Source organism: Ammospiza caudacuta, chromosome 19 (assembly GCF_027887145.1).
Source record: "Ammospiza caudacuta isolate bAmmCau1 chromosome 19, bAmmCau1.pri, whole genome shotgun sequence".
Lineage (NCBI taxonomy): Eukaryota > Metazoa > Chordata > Aves > Passeriformes > Passerellidae > Ammospiza > Ammospiza caudacuta.
Window position 1 is genome coordinate 4976629 of NC_080611.1, and position 15637 is coordinate 4992265.

At 51.9% G+C, this 15637-nt stretch overlaps 1 protein-coding gene across 6 annotated transcripts in view; it reads right to left on the bottom strand.

The window, feature by feature from the left end:
- Positions 1 to 4509: 4509 nt before the first annotated feature.
- The window catches only part of SEPTIN9 (septin 9), a 156074-nt gene continuing 144946 nt past the window's right edge, over positions 4510 to 15637 (bottom strand). For all 6 annotated transcript variants that reach the window (XM_058817493.1, XM_058817496.1, XM_058817495.1 and 3 more), the window contains 5 exons: positions 12258 to 12375; positions 9940 to 10035; positions 8672 to 8768; positions 7196 to 7247; positions 4510 to 6420 (listed from right to left, as the gene is read on the bottom strand). In XM_058817493.1, coding sequence (XP_058673476.1) covers positions 6285 to 6420; positions 7196 to 7247; positions 8672 to 8768; positions 9940 to 10035; positions 12258 to 12375 — 499 coding nt within the window. In that variant the 3' untranslated portion in view covers positions 4510 to 6284. The remainder of the gene's footprint in view (positions 6421 to 7195; positions 7248 to 8671; positions 8769 to 9939; positions 10036 to 12257; positions 12376 to 15637) is intronic.

The following is a 15637-nucleotide window of genomic DNA, read 5'->3' on the forward strand; positions in this document are numbered from 1 at the left end:
GTGAAAGAGGCACAAAATTGAGTTTGCTGTGGGCATGGAAGAAAAGGGTTTGTGAGAAAAGGGTTGGGACCTTGTGTGAGGGAGGATCTGGGGGTACAGGGACAAATCCTCACTGTGGCAGGGACAAGCCACAATGAGGATGATCAAGCCCCCCCAAGCTTTCAGCTGCAGTGCAGCAGCTTCTCTGTAACTAAAGCTGGAGCTCTGCAGCCCTGCCTGTGCCTGCTGCAGCCCAGCGAGCACATCAAAGGCAGATGTGTCCCAGAGGACAGATCCCACACCCGGGAATTCAGGGTTTGCTGCACACCCCAGGGTGTGAGGGATGGCCCAGCAGAGCAGCAGCTCACACTGAGCAGGTGTTGGGGAAGATGAAACAGGGAAGCCTTATCAATATGATTGTCTGGCAAAAGATTTTGAGAACATAGAAACTACAAGTGAGATTGAAATGAAAGCAAGCTTTGAGATACCTCAGTTACTGAACAACTGGAAAACAATGGTGTGGCCAGCTGAAGGTGATCCCCTTTTGATGGAACAACACCCTCTGCTTGCAGACAGGCCCAAGGGTCAGAGCAGACCCTACAGCTTGGCAGAAGGGGCCCAAAGAGGAGTTTTTAGGGTTTAAAATGTAACACAGTATGGTGATGTAGTGATTCTTATAGGCTGTATGTAAATGCTATAGAATTTGTATGTTGTGCTAGATTGGTTAGTGAAAATCAGAATATTCAACACAGAGGAAGATTTATTGTATTGTAACAGAAACTTCATTGTCTTACCTCTTGTCTCTTAGCTCTTGCCTTTCACTCTCTCACCCCCTCATCCTCTCTCCCCCTCTCTTCTCTCAGCCTGCCCTGAGCTGTGTTTGGCAGCTCCCAGCAGGGCCCTGCACCCAGGCCCTTTGCAATGAACCCCAAGTTCCAGACCTGGCTGCAGAGATCTTTCATCTCTGTCCATCCTGACCGTGCTACCCCATCAATCCTACAAGCAGGGGATGCCCCATCCCCCTGGGGCTCCTTGTGCCCACTGGTGCCCTGGTTTTGGCAGCACAAATTCACCTTTTGGCGCTCCTCTGGGCTCTGCAGGTACCTCACAGCTCACCTTCCCCTCCTGCCAGCATCTGGCCTCCCACCCTGAGAGGATTTATTCCTCCCTGAGCAGGTCTCCAGTGCTTCAATTAATCAGGGAGATGGACGAGTACAAGCCCATTTACTGTGCACTGTGGGTGAGTGATAAGTCTGTGCCAGAGCCTGGGAAAGCAATCAGGAGAAGGGAGAGAAAGGAAAAGGAGGGAAGAGCAGCATTGTGGGTAAATATGTGCACTTCTGGTGGTGATTACCCTCCAAGTAATTAGTTTTTAAATCAGGCAGACGTTTCGGGAACTGCTCGCTATGAGCTGCTTTAATTATTTATACTCCCTTTTATTCTTATTATTTATAGTCCTCCTCTTTGGATGGAGAAGCTCTTTGGAACCTGACCCATCTCCAGCCCTGCATGGCCCTGCAGCCCCCTCCTGCAGGGCTGCCAGGCACCCCCAGAGCCCAGCTGTGCTGGGGGACCCCTCTCCCTGCCAGGGCCAGCAAGGCAAGCAGGGCCCATGCTTGCTGCGGAAAGCTGCTCAGCTCGGTAATTAAACTCTCACTCATCTTCATTTCCCTCATTTGCTCAAGTGAGGCCACTCAGTAAGCCATTAGTGCAAGGTCCTTGCTGCCATCCTGAGGCACATTTCCCTTGGAGGGTGTGGGCAGGGGGGGCAGCTCCTTGCCTTGCTTTCCTCTGCCCAAACCATCCCCACCCAGCCCCTCCCAGGTCACTCCTGGGACACTCTGGGGATTTGGGGGGAATTTTGCAATGGCCAGCCCTTCCCCCAGCTGGGATTTTTCCCACAGCAGCACACAAGCCCCTGTTCCATCAGAGCATCTGGTGTTGTTGCTCTCCCTTGGCCAAGCCCACCTCTCTGGAGCTTCCCAACATCTGGAAGCCATTCCCTGCACCATTCCCATGAAGGGACCTCCGACCCCTTGAGCTCCTCCTCTGGCCTAAACAAAAGCTGCCCTTACTGCTGAGCTGGGGGATTTTGCCTGATTTCCCCTTTCTCCATCCACAAGCCATTTCTCAACCTGTCACCAGGACAGCATCTTCCTGGAGAGCCTTGGAGCATCCTCTGTCCCCCTCCATGGACACACTCAGATTCCAGAATCTGCCTGGGAAGCCCTGTGTCGCACACATCTTTTATGAAAAGTCCTTTCCTTAGGATTTTTCCTCCTGAGAAGCTGGGAGGCCTCAGGAACAAAGTGTAAACATTGATCATCTGCTGCTGTGGAATGCAACAGGTGTATCTGTGATTGGTCTCATGTGGTTGTTTCTAATTAATGGCCAATCACAGTCAGCTGGATCAGACTCTGTCTAAGACACAAGCCTTCGTTATCATTCTTTCCTTTTCTATTCTTAGCCAGCCTTCTGATGAAATCCTTTCTTTTATTCTTTTAGTATAGTTTTAATATAATATATATAATAAAATAATAAATCAGCCTTCTGAAACATGGAGTCAGATCCTTGTCTCTTCCCTCATCCTCGGATCCCTGTGAACACTGTCACTGCCCTGGAGCATCCTCTGTCCCTCCATGGACACACTCGGATTCCAGCATCTGAGCATCCTCCGTCCCATCTCCCTCACATGCTCACACACCAACAATGAGGAAAACAGCAAAAAAAACCCCAAATCCCAGCACAAGAAAAACCACAATATAGGGAAAAACTGCTGTAGGTTCCTCCAGGAGCAAAGCCCAAGCAAGGCCTGTGTTTGTAGTTACTACAACGTTGATTTTCCCTCCTCCATCCCTAGGAGCTTTTGTTCTGGGTCTTGCTCTGCTTACAGCAGTGAGAACATTTTGATTTTGCTGCTTCTCACCCTGGAATCCTTTGTGAGCTGTGGGGGTGAGGATTTGGGGTGAGGCAAGCACAGAACAGCTCAGGAAATGGGAGGGTATTGATGGGGATGGGTTTGGCACTGGGGCAAAGGGGTCCCATCACTGATGCCACGTGAGATGAGACAATTCACTGCACCAAAACCCAGATAACAGCAGAAAAGCAGAGTTAAAATGTACAAAAGGCTGTCCTGCGCTCTAGAGCCCCTCAGGAACATGACCTGAGTGCCGCCCTGCTGGGTTTGTGTTCATCCTCCCACAGCCACACAATCCCAGAGGGGCTGAGGCTGGAAAGGAGCTCTGAAGTCACTTGCTCCAGCCTAAACAGGGTCACTTAAAGCTCCAGGTGACCTCTGAGTTCAGCTACTCAGGGGGAAAAATACAATAAACACATGAGACAGAGATTAAACCAGAGGGGACAGTGTCCCATCTGTGACATCAGGGACAAATGTGGTTTTCAGGATGGCAAATCTTCACTTCCAAGGGCATCCCAAGGCCAAGCCTGCAGCCATGAAGGGTTTGAAGACCACCTGCCTGTGGAGCCAAAGCCACATTGGTGTGAAATTTGAGCTCCTGCCTGCCCCTGAACTAGGGGAAACACACTTCTCCATAAAAATACCAAGCTCCACCATGGAAGCACAGGGATGGGATCCACCTGCCTCTCTCAGGATTGGGCTGGCTCCATCCCAAAGCTCCATCCATCAGCTCCAGCAGTTTGGAGAGTACCTGGGGCAGGAATCTGAAGTGGGATGAGTCAAGGAGGTCAGGAATGTGGGAATCCACAAAATTAGAGGGAAAATCAGAGGGTTTTGGGAAAGCTGCAAAAGGCAGGCCTCAGATACAGCAGAACTGTAAGCAGAACTAAAGCAGCAGCCATGAGATTGGTCAGCAGAAAAATTATTTAAACTGTAGAAAAAGCAAGGGCAAATAGAACAATGGCCTGTGTATTAACACTTGTCTGAATAGCTCTCTAAGCTGCAGAAAGTTTATCTAGCAAAATATTAGGAAGGTTAAAGCTTAATAATGGAGCTCTGTGTGTCGTGTTTTAAGGCTTACAAGCAGGTATTGTATTTGAAATAAGCAAGCATTGTTTAACCAAAGGTACCTGTGCTTATGGTGACTGGATAGAACTACTGCCAATGTGCTTTTGCTTTGTGTGATTGGTCAAAAAGCTTATAAAGTGAGTTGTAACATTGAGTTCTTGGTCTGCTGGCTGGGATGTGAGCTGCTGCCATCTTCCCATTGTCATAATCATGTAATGAGACTGATGCTGGAAAATAAACCAGCTCAAGGCACGTTCCACAGCAGCCCCGTCTGTAAATAACCCCCCTGCTGGTGTCAAGGAATTCTCTTCCACCCTAAATAGGACAGTTTTGGGGCTGAACTCTCCCATCACCCTCAACCCTACAGCAATGATTACACCAAGGCTGGGAACAGACATTTCCAAACAAGCCTCCTTCTATTTGCATTCGAAACATTTATTTTGGGAAATACATAATAAACACTATTATTTATACAAAAATGGACTAAATTTTCATAATGCTTATAGCCCCCAAAAGGCCATTTTTAATAGATCTGGATGAAGGGGTTTTTTATTGTATTATTTTCTTTTTTTTTTTCCTTCAAAAAAAAAAAAAAAGTCAGGTTACAAAGGAGAAAGCGGCGTCTTGCTTGGCCCAGCTTGAGATACCAACTAGAGGAAAAAAAAGTTTAAGATGGCATTTGCAGAAGTGCCTCACACAAGAGGTTTTTTCCTCCCCTTTCAGTCTTTTTTTAACACTTGAAATATATTTTTTTTTTCAGTTAATACATTTGTTGTTGTTTTTTGCTAAAATATAGCAAGTCAGCAAGTAGAGAGTTGCTGTTCCCCAACAGCTCTGTGGGGCTGCTGTGGAGGGGGGATGTGAGTGAAGGGGAGAAGGGATTCTCACAATTCACCCCCCTTTGGCTGCTGGGGGGGTGTGTGGGGAGCCCCAGCAAGGGGAGAGCAACCTCCTCCCTCCTCCTGTGCTGAGCCAGGCTCTGTCCCCCGTGGGCTCTGCAGGTGCCTTCCAGTGCTAGAGCATGGGACACGCTGCCACTTCAGTGTGTGCCCCCAAAATGGGTGATTTGCAGGAAGTTTTTTTTCCCTTAGAGACTGGTGGACACCAGAAAGGCAAAGGGGAGCTGGGGAGAGGGGCAGGACTGCAGAGCTTTGCTCCAGGAAACCCTGCTCCTGTGTCACAGTGCTACCTAATGCTTGCAGGGTCTGATTTACACAGAAAGAGAAGGGTCTGGGGGCAGAGCAGGGGGAGCAGCACCCACAAACACCCCCCAGCTCCCCCCACAGCTGCAGGGCTCGGTCAGCACATGCACAGAACCCCTGCACAAGGACCAGCACAACAGGAGCATCTTCCCTGGACACACAGGGGACCCAGGAAATGAAAAGGAATTTACAGCTACCCAAGAGCCTCCTCTGATGTAGGGAAAAGCCCCAGAATCACAAGGGTCACACAGGACAACCCTCTGTCTCCCAGCACTGCTTTGCAGAGACAAAGTTCTACGCTCAGCCCCCTCAGGACAAACACACTCACAGCCTTCAGAGGACAAGGACCCACCCAACTGAGTGACAAATAAATACACAAGTGTTCCCAGGACATCAGCCACAGCTCTGGCCCGAGGGAGAGGGAATGAGAGTCTCTGTGGAGGTTCACAGCCTTGTGCAGGCTGCAGAGACAGACAAGGCAGAGCCTCCCTCCCCTCTCCCACGCTATTGCAAGGTCACAGTCTAAAAGGCACTTCTCCCAAAGCAGGGCGCTCTGCCTGGCCAGGGGTGGTGACAGGCGAGGTGACACCTCAACACTCCCAGTTTATTGCATGTAGACAGGGTACAGGGGCTGGTTTGGGGGCTGGTGGCTCCCAGAGGGCTGCAGGAGGCAAGGATGGCACTGGCTTGCTCTCTTCATACCACCGTACCTCGCTTCCAAAGGCTACATCCACCTGGAGGAGCCCTCGCCTTCCATGGACGGAGAGGAGGGGCTGCAAAGGCTCCCAGGGCGCCCCAGCCCTGCTGGCCCCACAGATCTGCTCCCCTGGTGTGGCTGTGGGGCCACAGCTGGGGGCAAGTGAGAGCCCAGCCTGCACAGAGGGACGGACCCCGGGCCAGGGACGCCGCTCCGGGGGCTGAGCACAAAACTCATGGCACAAAGCAGGGGGAGAGCGGCCACCCCGCTCCATGTCTGGTTATTTGGTCAGTTTACATGGCAGGGGGTCAGGGAGCAGGGCAAGAGGGACAGTGGCAGAGGATTTATATAAAAATAAAGGGGGGAGAGGGGAGAAAGAGCGAGCGTGAGCGAGCGAGGTCCTGGCTGCGGCGAGGGACGGTTACATTTCGTTGGCCACCAGCTCCTTGTCAGCCACGCCGTTGGACAGAGAGCTCTGGCCCTCGTTCAGCCTCTTCACCCTGTAGGCTTCAAAGTGGATGTTGCTGGTAATATCCTTGATGTTCTGCATGTGTGTCCTGCAGGGAAGGGAGATGGAGCAATCACACCAGCCCATGTCACCCCAAACACCCCCAGGCCCAATGTCCCCTCCTGCCTTGCTGGTTAATGCAGGTTAATTCCCTCCTTTAGGGCACAGGAGGGAAGTAAAGGCAATCATTGGCAGCATTATTGGGCAGCAGGAGCTGAAGCCTTCATTTGTGCCTGGGGACACAGACCTGTGGCTGCACAACACCCACCCAGGGAGATCCCCACCCTGCTAGACCTGGGCTGAGGTTTTGTAGCCCCACACAACTCTGCCAGCAGCAGATCACCTGTGCAGAGTTGGCTTTGCAGCCACACTGGGGAGGAGCCCAATGTCCCCTCTCTAGCAGGCCCAGGGGGCTCAGCCTCCCTCTCCCCCACAGCAGGGACACTTCTTTCAGGAGGGACCAGCCTCACCCAGACCCCACAGTGACACCCCAGTGAAGGGTGATGCCTCTGAACTGGGGGTGAGATCTGGCACTGGTGAGGAACCACTAAGGCCAGAAGCTGCTTGCAGGCAAGCTGGAGCCACACTGCCAGCAATCCTGGAGTGTGTCCTGACCCCTCCACTGCCCCTCTCCCCCTGCACTCAGCCCCCAAGGAGTGGGGCCACCCCTTGCAGTGGGCCGGGAGGGAAGGCAGGGATGGAGGGTGAACGGGTGGAGGGAGGGAGCAGCAGAGCAAAGCAGCAGCTGCCTCAAGCTGTGCTGGGCTGTCCCCTTTCCCTGGATGCCACCTGGTGACCAAAGGCTCTGGGGACAGGGCACTGACCTGATGAGGAGGTCCCGCAGGTAGGCGAACTCACAGTGTGTTGTGTTCTCCACTGGCAAGAGAGACAGAAACCATCGGTGAGCCCCCATGGCAGCACCTGGGGCAGCAGCACCTGGGGGCTTCCCTAGGGTGTGGGGGGCTCAGGTGGGCTCTGAAACTCCAGGGTACAAGTGCAGGACTCAGGAGTCCTCTTTGCTGCTGGAAAGCTCAGCCCTGGTGAGGTCTGACAGCACCCACAGCCCTTCCCAGGGTCCCACCAACGAGGAGCTCCCAGCAGCACCCCCAGCACAGCCCCAGAACCCCAGACAAGACAGGGGGAGGGCTGTGGTGAGCTCTCCACTGAAGTTTCATCTGTAGCTCAGCCATGAGCATCCTGCAGAACCCCAGGCACACTGTGAGGGCTGTGCAAGGGCAGGAACTCCTGCTGCCAAGGGCCTCTGCTGGCAGGAGGAGGAGTGCTTGCAATAGGGAAAAATCAAGGGGTGTTGCTCCACCACAACTAGCCTGACAGCTGCTATTTTACCTCTAATTTTACTCAATTTAGAGGAAGAATGCCTTTTTAATTGGTTTTTTTATCCCAAAAATCCTGTACATAGAATAGCAGAATCCTTTATGCTGGAGAAGACCTCTAAGATCATTGAGTCTAACTATTAAACATCAGGCAGAAATGGCAAAACACAACCACAACTACTCTGCAAAGGCTGCCTGTGGCCATGGCTGTGTCCTGGGGGTCTCCCTGTGCAGAAGGCAGATGCCTTCACAAGGGGAAGGTGAGGGTTTAATGAATCCCATTGAACTCAGAATGTTCAGGGATACAGCACAAGAGGGCAGCAGAGCTTCAAAATACACTGATTTTCCTGGCAGCTCTGTTAAACCATCCCTCAACACAGGATTCCTATTAAAAAGACTTGTAAATGAGAGGAACCTGTGAAGTGAAGGGGAGGAAGATGAGAGGGGTGGCACTGGAGATGAGCCAGCTGGCTGCCAGAAACCAGCAACAGGGAAATGTGTGGATGTGCTGGAGCCAGGAGCTTTCATCTAGCCTTTAAACCATGATTGTAAAATGGGGGAGAAAAAAGGGAGATGGAGATGGGAGATAGAAGAGGGAAGAGATCCCACAAGGGCACCAACCAAAGGCATGGTGGAGGGTACAGATGCCAGGGGAAGGTTCTAGCAGGGGCTTGAGACATGGGGATGTCACTGGTGTGCCCTCAAATCCTGCCATCAGGCAATGAGCTGTGCAAGAAGCACAAGGCAGGCCATGAGACCCCCAGGAATGTCCCCTCCAGCACTCAGCAGCCCCCCAAGGCACACAAAGGCCCAGGAATCCAGCACAGGAGCAATGGCCAAGATGTTTCCAGTCCTCAAACATGAGGAAAATTATCCTTTTTTGGAGGGACAGGGAAGCAGCACATCCATTTCAATTTCTACTGCTGGTTTTGGACTTTATTAGGGCAGGGAGGTGGGCTCAGGTACCTTCAATGGTGCCCCACTTGGTCTTCCTCCCAAGGATTCTTCTTCCATTCACCTGGTACTCCTGGTCACTGCCCACCACTGCAAATGGGATCATTTCCTGTGCAAAGAGAAAAACAAGGCTGTGATTTCTTCTGAGAACTGCTCAGGAAACCAAACCAGTGAGCAAAGTCCTACATCCTCCTGTTTCCAGGGGGGTTTCATGGGATGAGCTGGTTTGCCCCTGATGTTCCTGAGCAGTGCTGTCTGCCAGGGCCCACAGGCAGCCCAGGACTGGGTACCAGCATCTCCTGCACATGTGCCCAGCCTAAAACCAGCCCAAACCCAGCCTAGTCCAGTCCCCCATTGGCAGGCACCAGGTACAGCTGAGCAAAGGTATCCCAAAACCTCCCTGGGAATTGCCCCCAGCAACCTGTGGCCAACTCATTTCCTGATCCAAGTTGGTGTCTTTGAACTTCAGAGTCCCTAAAAGCTATTTTTCTTCCACACATTTGTCTAATCCACTTTAATGTGCCAAAAAATTGCTGGCTGATTTCTGCAGTGTGGAATTGCTATCAGCAGGCAGCCTAGAGGTGAAATTCCATCCCAGTGCTGGGAAGGCTGCTGCCCTAGCCAGGGATGGGCAGGCACCTCTGCTCCCTGAGCCTGGGGCAGGGGAAGGGGCCATGGACCCTCTGTGAGGGCACCTGGTGTGGCAGTGTTCACAGGGGTCTGAGGTTGAGGGAAGAGATGAGGATCTGACTCCATGTTTCAGAAGGATTGATTTATTATTTTATGATATATATTATACTAAAACTATACTGAAAGGATTTCATCAGAAGGCTGGCTAAGAACAGCATAGGAAGGAATGATAACAAAAGCAGCTGTCTCAGACTCTCTGTCTGAGCCAGCTGACTGTGATTGGCCATTAATTAGAAACATCCAACATGGGCCAATCAAAAATCTACCTGTTGCATTCCACAGCAGCAGATAATCATTGTTTATATTTTGTTCCTGAGGCCTCTCAGCTTCTCAGGAGGAAAAATCCTAAGGAAAGGATTTTTCATAAAAGATGTCTGTGACACACCTGGCAGGGTGGAGATGGGGATGGAGCATGGACAGGACACCTTCCCCACCCTCCTTCACCCCTGCCCTGAGCTCTGGCAGGATCCCTGCTGCAGGGCAGACCCCATGGACAGGGCACAGCAGCTTTGGGAACACAACAGAGCCTTTGGGAAGGGAACCCCAGGTCATGGCCAGCCTGGAGCTGCAGGTCTGTCCCAGGCACTGACCCGGAATTTCTCGTTCACCAGCCGATCTTCAGAGTCCTCATCAAACTCCTTCTGGGGGTACACATCGATGCCATTGGCCAGGAGATCAGCCATTATCTAGGAGGGAAGAGCACAGGCATGGGTGAAGGACAGGCAGGCACAGGAGATGCTCCCAAAAGGGTCTCTGAGTGATGCCCACCAGTCCCAGCAGCAGCATCTCCCTCTCCATCCTAAACACAGCCCCCTTTGGGGACAGAGATTTGTGCCACACACCCACCAAGAGCCTGCCCTCCAACCTCTGCAAGAACCTGGTGCCAAAGACACGGCTCAGGCAGAGAGGGAGATGAAGTTACATGCTGGATGTTGTTTGGGGATTGGAAAAGACAAACAAGACAAGCCAAGCTGCCTAAGCAAAGGGGAACAGCTGCCAGGCTTGTAACACAAAGGTGAAAAGCTGCTCTCTGCTGTTTGTTTACACTCCTTGGAAATGGAACTTGATCTGGAGGGACAAGGACACAGCTTGGAAGGGCAGACTCTAAGAACTTTGCCTCTGTGCAAGGCCAAGAGATGCTGGAATCTGATTCCTGGGTGGAGGCTCAGCTCACAGGGAGTTTGAAGGATCAACCTTCTCCTACAATGCTGCAAACCCCAACCCAGGCTGGCAGCAGCTCCCACCACTTCCTATGGCAATAGCTCCACCCCAGTCCTACAGTGCAGGCTGGCAGAGGAGAGGATCCAGCCCAGGGGATGCCCCCAGCCAAGCCTCCCACCCTCACCAAACCCCCACACTGAGTTTAGGGCAACAACCCAACAAAGCCAACTCCAGGGAGCACATTCCACTCCCTCAGCACAGCACTGGCACCAACCTGCAGCCAGGCTGGGGCTTCACATCTCCAAACCCAAAATCTACCACCTCACTGAACCAGGCTACACCCCAGAGGCACACAGGGCTCTGCTTTTGGAAGCACACTGGAATGAATGAGTGGAAAAGGTCCCAGCCTGTGCCCAGCTGGCCTGATTTCCTGTCCTCTCATCTGCTGGGAGCAAACACACCATGTGGTGACATGCTCTCCCTCCATCTGAAAGGATTTGGGAGGTCTGGTTATAATCAGGAAGCAATCAGAGAGAGGGTGAGCTCGTCCTGTGCTGAGCCAGTGCAGAGCAGCAGAGCCAGGCACTGTCCTCATGGTATCAGCAGCCAAGGGTGCCCAGGTGACATCTGAGGTCCCAGACTGACTTTGTAGTGCCAGAGCCAGCCAGTCACCTACAGACACAGGGATGTGTGCACTGGTGACCTCTGAATGGAGCCAGCAGCCTGCAGAAGCCACCCCAGAGAGCAGATGTGGCACCATGGACTCACCCCTCTGTGTCCCCTCACCTGCCCCTTGCAGAGCTCTGTGCAAACAGCCTGACAAGCCAAGGGAGCCCAGCCTGGGCCACCCCTCAGCTCCATTCCCTGGCAGCCTCTAACCAAGGAAATTGCTTGGAGAGTTTGGAACTGCCCCCAAAACCAGACTGGGTATTTCAGTGTCTGATGCTGCTCATTAAGAACTGGGAAGGAGAGGCTCCCACTGGTGTGGGAAGGTGCAGCTCACCCTCTCCTGCAAGGGGGCATGGAACCACCCCTGGCTAAGCTGTCCATAACCAGAGGAGTGGCCCCTAAACCCACCCTTTTGGCAAGATTCTCTTTCCCTTTACTTCTCCCAGGTCAGACTCATGGATCAAGGAGCTTGGTGGTTTTTACTTGTGCAGGGAATGCTGAGGCCCTCACACCTGCAGCCACATCCACCACCCACAGAAACAGATTTACAATCTCTTACCAAACCCCCAAATGGACCACCTCCACCTCTGAGAGCACAGCCCATGCCTTACTGTGGATTCAGAGAGCCAACCACGGGAATTTCATACCTTGCTTCCCTCCTCACCTCACCCAGCTGAGCTCAGCAAACCCACACGTTTTTACTGGTCCCTGTATCAGTGCACGACACTGCACAGGGAGGCTTTTCCAGCCCCTACGTGCATCAACCTCCCAAAATAACAGAAACCAGCCTGAAAATAACAACAACAACAACAACAAAGGAGGCAGGAGAAGCAAGCCTACAGCTCCAAACTTATCCTGCACTGACAAAGATCCAAGAGAAACACAAGGAAGTGCTTGGAGAGCAGGCCTACCCTGCGGCCACGCGGGATCGCTCCGAGCTGCAGCCGGAGGAATGCGCTGGGCTCGGGGCCAGGCCCTGCCTGCACAGCCCTGCCAGGAGAGCCACGAGGGGGGCAAGGGGCACCAGGGGATGGGCCAGCCCAGAGGGGAGCCCAGGGAAGGGGCAGCAGCCCCTTACCCGCTGTTTGAAGTAGTCCCTCTCCTCCAGCGTCAGCGTGTCGGCTTTGGCGATCACCGGCACGATGTTGACCACTTTGCTCAGGCGCTTCATGAACTCGATGTCCAACGGCCGCAGCCTGGAAAACAGCAGGAAAAAAGGGATTTGAAAACAGCAGGAAAAAGGGGATTTGCACTTCTGGAAAACGGCAGGAAAAAGGGGATTTGCTGCTGCAATCCCCTGGCAGGGAGAGGCATTCAAAGAGCAGACAGAGAGGGAATCGTTTCCTTTCAGATAGGACGAGTAAAGAGGGTTTGAAAGCACTTTAAACATTTCCTTTTCAAAGCTGCCGCTATCGGCTGTGAGCCCTCACAAAGCCCCGTGAAGTGGCAGAGGGCTTTTATCTCTGCAGGGCCACAGAGGACTGCAGGAACTTGCCCACAGCTCCTGGTGTCCTTGGTGGGGCTCGGATGAGAGCAGGGCACTGCAAATCAAATCCTAACCTGCTCCAGCTCTGTCCAAGCTGTCACCAACCATCCAGGGACAGCACAATGTGGAAATGGCCACAGGTGAGACCATCCCTGCTCACATTCCCCCTGCGTTGAGCACCAGTTGCGTGGGACAACTTACTGAGAGTATTTCTACATATCTCAATTAATATCTGCCTCATCATTTGCTCCCAGAGTTTTTGGAAGCACCTGTTACACTGGTGGTACAAAAGCAATAAAATGTAAATTAATATTTTGCAAAATATTTATGTTGTTCAAAGTGATATATCCAGATATATATTTTTTTATCCAGAAAACGATGCTGAAGTTTTATCATATGCCTGCACAGGATTTTGATGTAGGGAGCCTTTAAGTTCTCCATCAATGTCACACAACAATCTGTGATTCATATTGGTCTCTAGATTTCTTTCAAAGGGTCATACAGAAAGGTTGTAAGAAAGGGTTTACTTTAAGCAAACCCTAAAGTCTGTGGTTATGCACAAGCTGGGAGTGCCTCTCACATTCATCAGCTGGGATTAAAAAAAGTTCTGGACATTCTCCAGGGGCTCACAGAAGAGATGCTGCTTGTTCCAGAGGGCAGAAATGTCAGAAAATCTCTACAACAAAAGTCTCAGAGGAAAGCTGCAGGGATTGCATAACCCCAGTGATCAGTGCCTTGGGAAATCCCTCCCTGCTGACAGCTCCACTTCCACATCAAGGCTGCAGACAGCAATGAGGGCACCTGGCCATCATCCCCTGAAGGTGTTTGAACTGCTGGGGGTCCCAGACCAGGAGAAAACTCTCCTTGGGACACCTCCAGGTGCTGCAGGTCTCCCTTGGTGGCTCTGAAGGAGATGGGGACATGCAGCACAGTTGAGTAGGTGCTGCCTTGAAAAGGAAACCTGGAGGCCCCAGGGTCAAGGATCACCTTTGAAATGAGCCCTCACTGAAGGGCCAAGAGATCACCCACTGCCAAACCCCTCCATGGTCTCCCTGTGGCCCACAAAGGGCTCAGAGACCCCTGCAGACCCAGGCACAGGAGTGCAGAGGGGAAGGGACTGATCCTGCCCCTCAGCAGCCACCAGGCAGTGTCCCCATCCCACAGGGACACCTCTGCCTGGCTCCATTCAGCCCCTGAGACCCACTCAGCTCCAGCTGACTGAAAACAGCAGCTCAGGGGTGCCCCAGAGCAGCCAGCAGTGGTGACCCAGCTGAACCCTGCCCTGGTCATCCCCTCTCCCAGGGATGGAGCCAGGTGGATTCTGTCCTCACACACCAACACACACAGCCCTGAGCACATCATTAGCACAGGGACAAACGAGGTCCTAACACAAACACAGGGTCACAGATCACCCTGGGCCCCAGCAAAGAGAGATTTTGGCTATTAAAGGGAAAAAGGAATAGAAAAACCCACAAGGAACCCCCCATGGACACATCTAAGCTGACTTGCTGCTGGCAAACATTGTTTGGAGCTCTGCATAATGTATTTCCCAGACCTCCAAGGAAGTAATGCAGCAATGCTCCTTCCCCAGCAGAATTCTTTCCCCTCCTCTCTCTTTGCTATTTTCCAAACAATTTTTCTCCTCTAAAAGCTTCTTCCCCACTGAGCCTGTGTTCCTGCCTCTTTCATCAGCTTTTCCTTTAAAGACCAAGATGCATACAGAGCATGAATCCACAATCAGGCAGACATTAGAGTTTTCAGCAAAATCTACATGTTAAAGGCTCAGTTCCATCCCTCAGATCCCTCACACATCTGGAGGATGCTGAGGATGCCACAGTGCCTGCCCACACCCCTGCTGTGTCCAGCAGCATCCCCCAGGCACAGTGACCTTGTCCATCTGCACCCAGGCACCTCTGACAAAACTTTCTGCTCCCAAAACTCTGTTTTTAGGGTTTTCTGCAAGTTTCTAGATATCCTATCAACTCCTGCTAGGTAGGTAGCTCCCCAAAACTTTAATTATGTAAAAGGAAGTGAAGCTTTTCACCAAGAACAATGCCTGCCTGCAGCTACACATCACATTCATGTGAAGACACCATGGATTAAGGTGGTGACAAGTGCTGTTTGCTCCAAGCACATCACAGAAGAGAACAGAAGGCTCAAAAAAAAAAACCCCAAATCTGTTTTCTTCCCCTTCTCCAAATGGTCTCTGATATTATTAACTTACAACAAACACATTTTGGGCTTTGCTGGGAGGGGTGGAGGAGCTCAAAGGGCAGTGGGTGGGCTGGAGCAGGAGGTGCAGTGTTGGGGAAGATGAAACAGGAAGCCTTATCAATATGATTGCCTGGCAAAAGATTTTGAGAACATAGAAACTATAAGTGAGACTGAAATGAAAGCAAGCTTTGAGATACCTTAGTTACTGAACAACTGGCAAACAATGGTGTGGCCAGCTGAAGGTGATCCCCTTTTGATGGAACAACACCCTCTGCTTGCAGACAGGCCCAAGGGTCAGAGCAGACCCTGCCAGCTTGGCAGAAGGGGCCCAAAGAGGAGTTTTTAGGGTTTAAAATGTAACACAGTATGGTGATGTAGTGATTCTTATAGGCTGTATGTAAATGCTATAGGATTTGTATATTGTACTAGATTGGTTAGTGAGAATCAGAATATTCAACACAGAAGAAGATTTATGGTATTGTAATGGGAACCTCACTCTCTTGCCTTTCACTCTCTTACCTTTTTTACTCTCCCCCTCTCTTCTCTCATTCCTGCTCTGAGCTGTGTTTGGCAGCTCCCAGCAGGGCCCTGCACCCAGGCCCTTTGCAATGAACCCCAAGTTCCAGTCCTGGCTGCAGAGATCTCTGGTCTCTGTCCATCCCAACCATCCCACCCACCCCCTGATGCTCTGACAGTGCAGCATGGGCTCAAACCACTCCAGGTGCTGGTTGTTCCTCCTGCTGTGGGCTTGGAGGAGG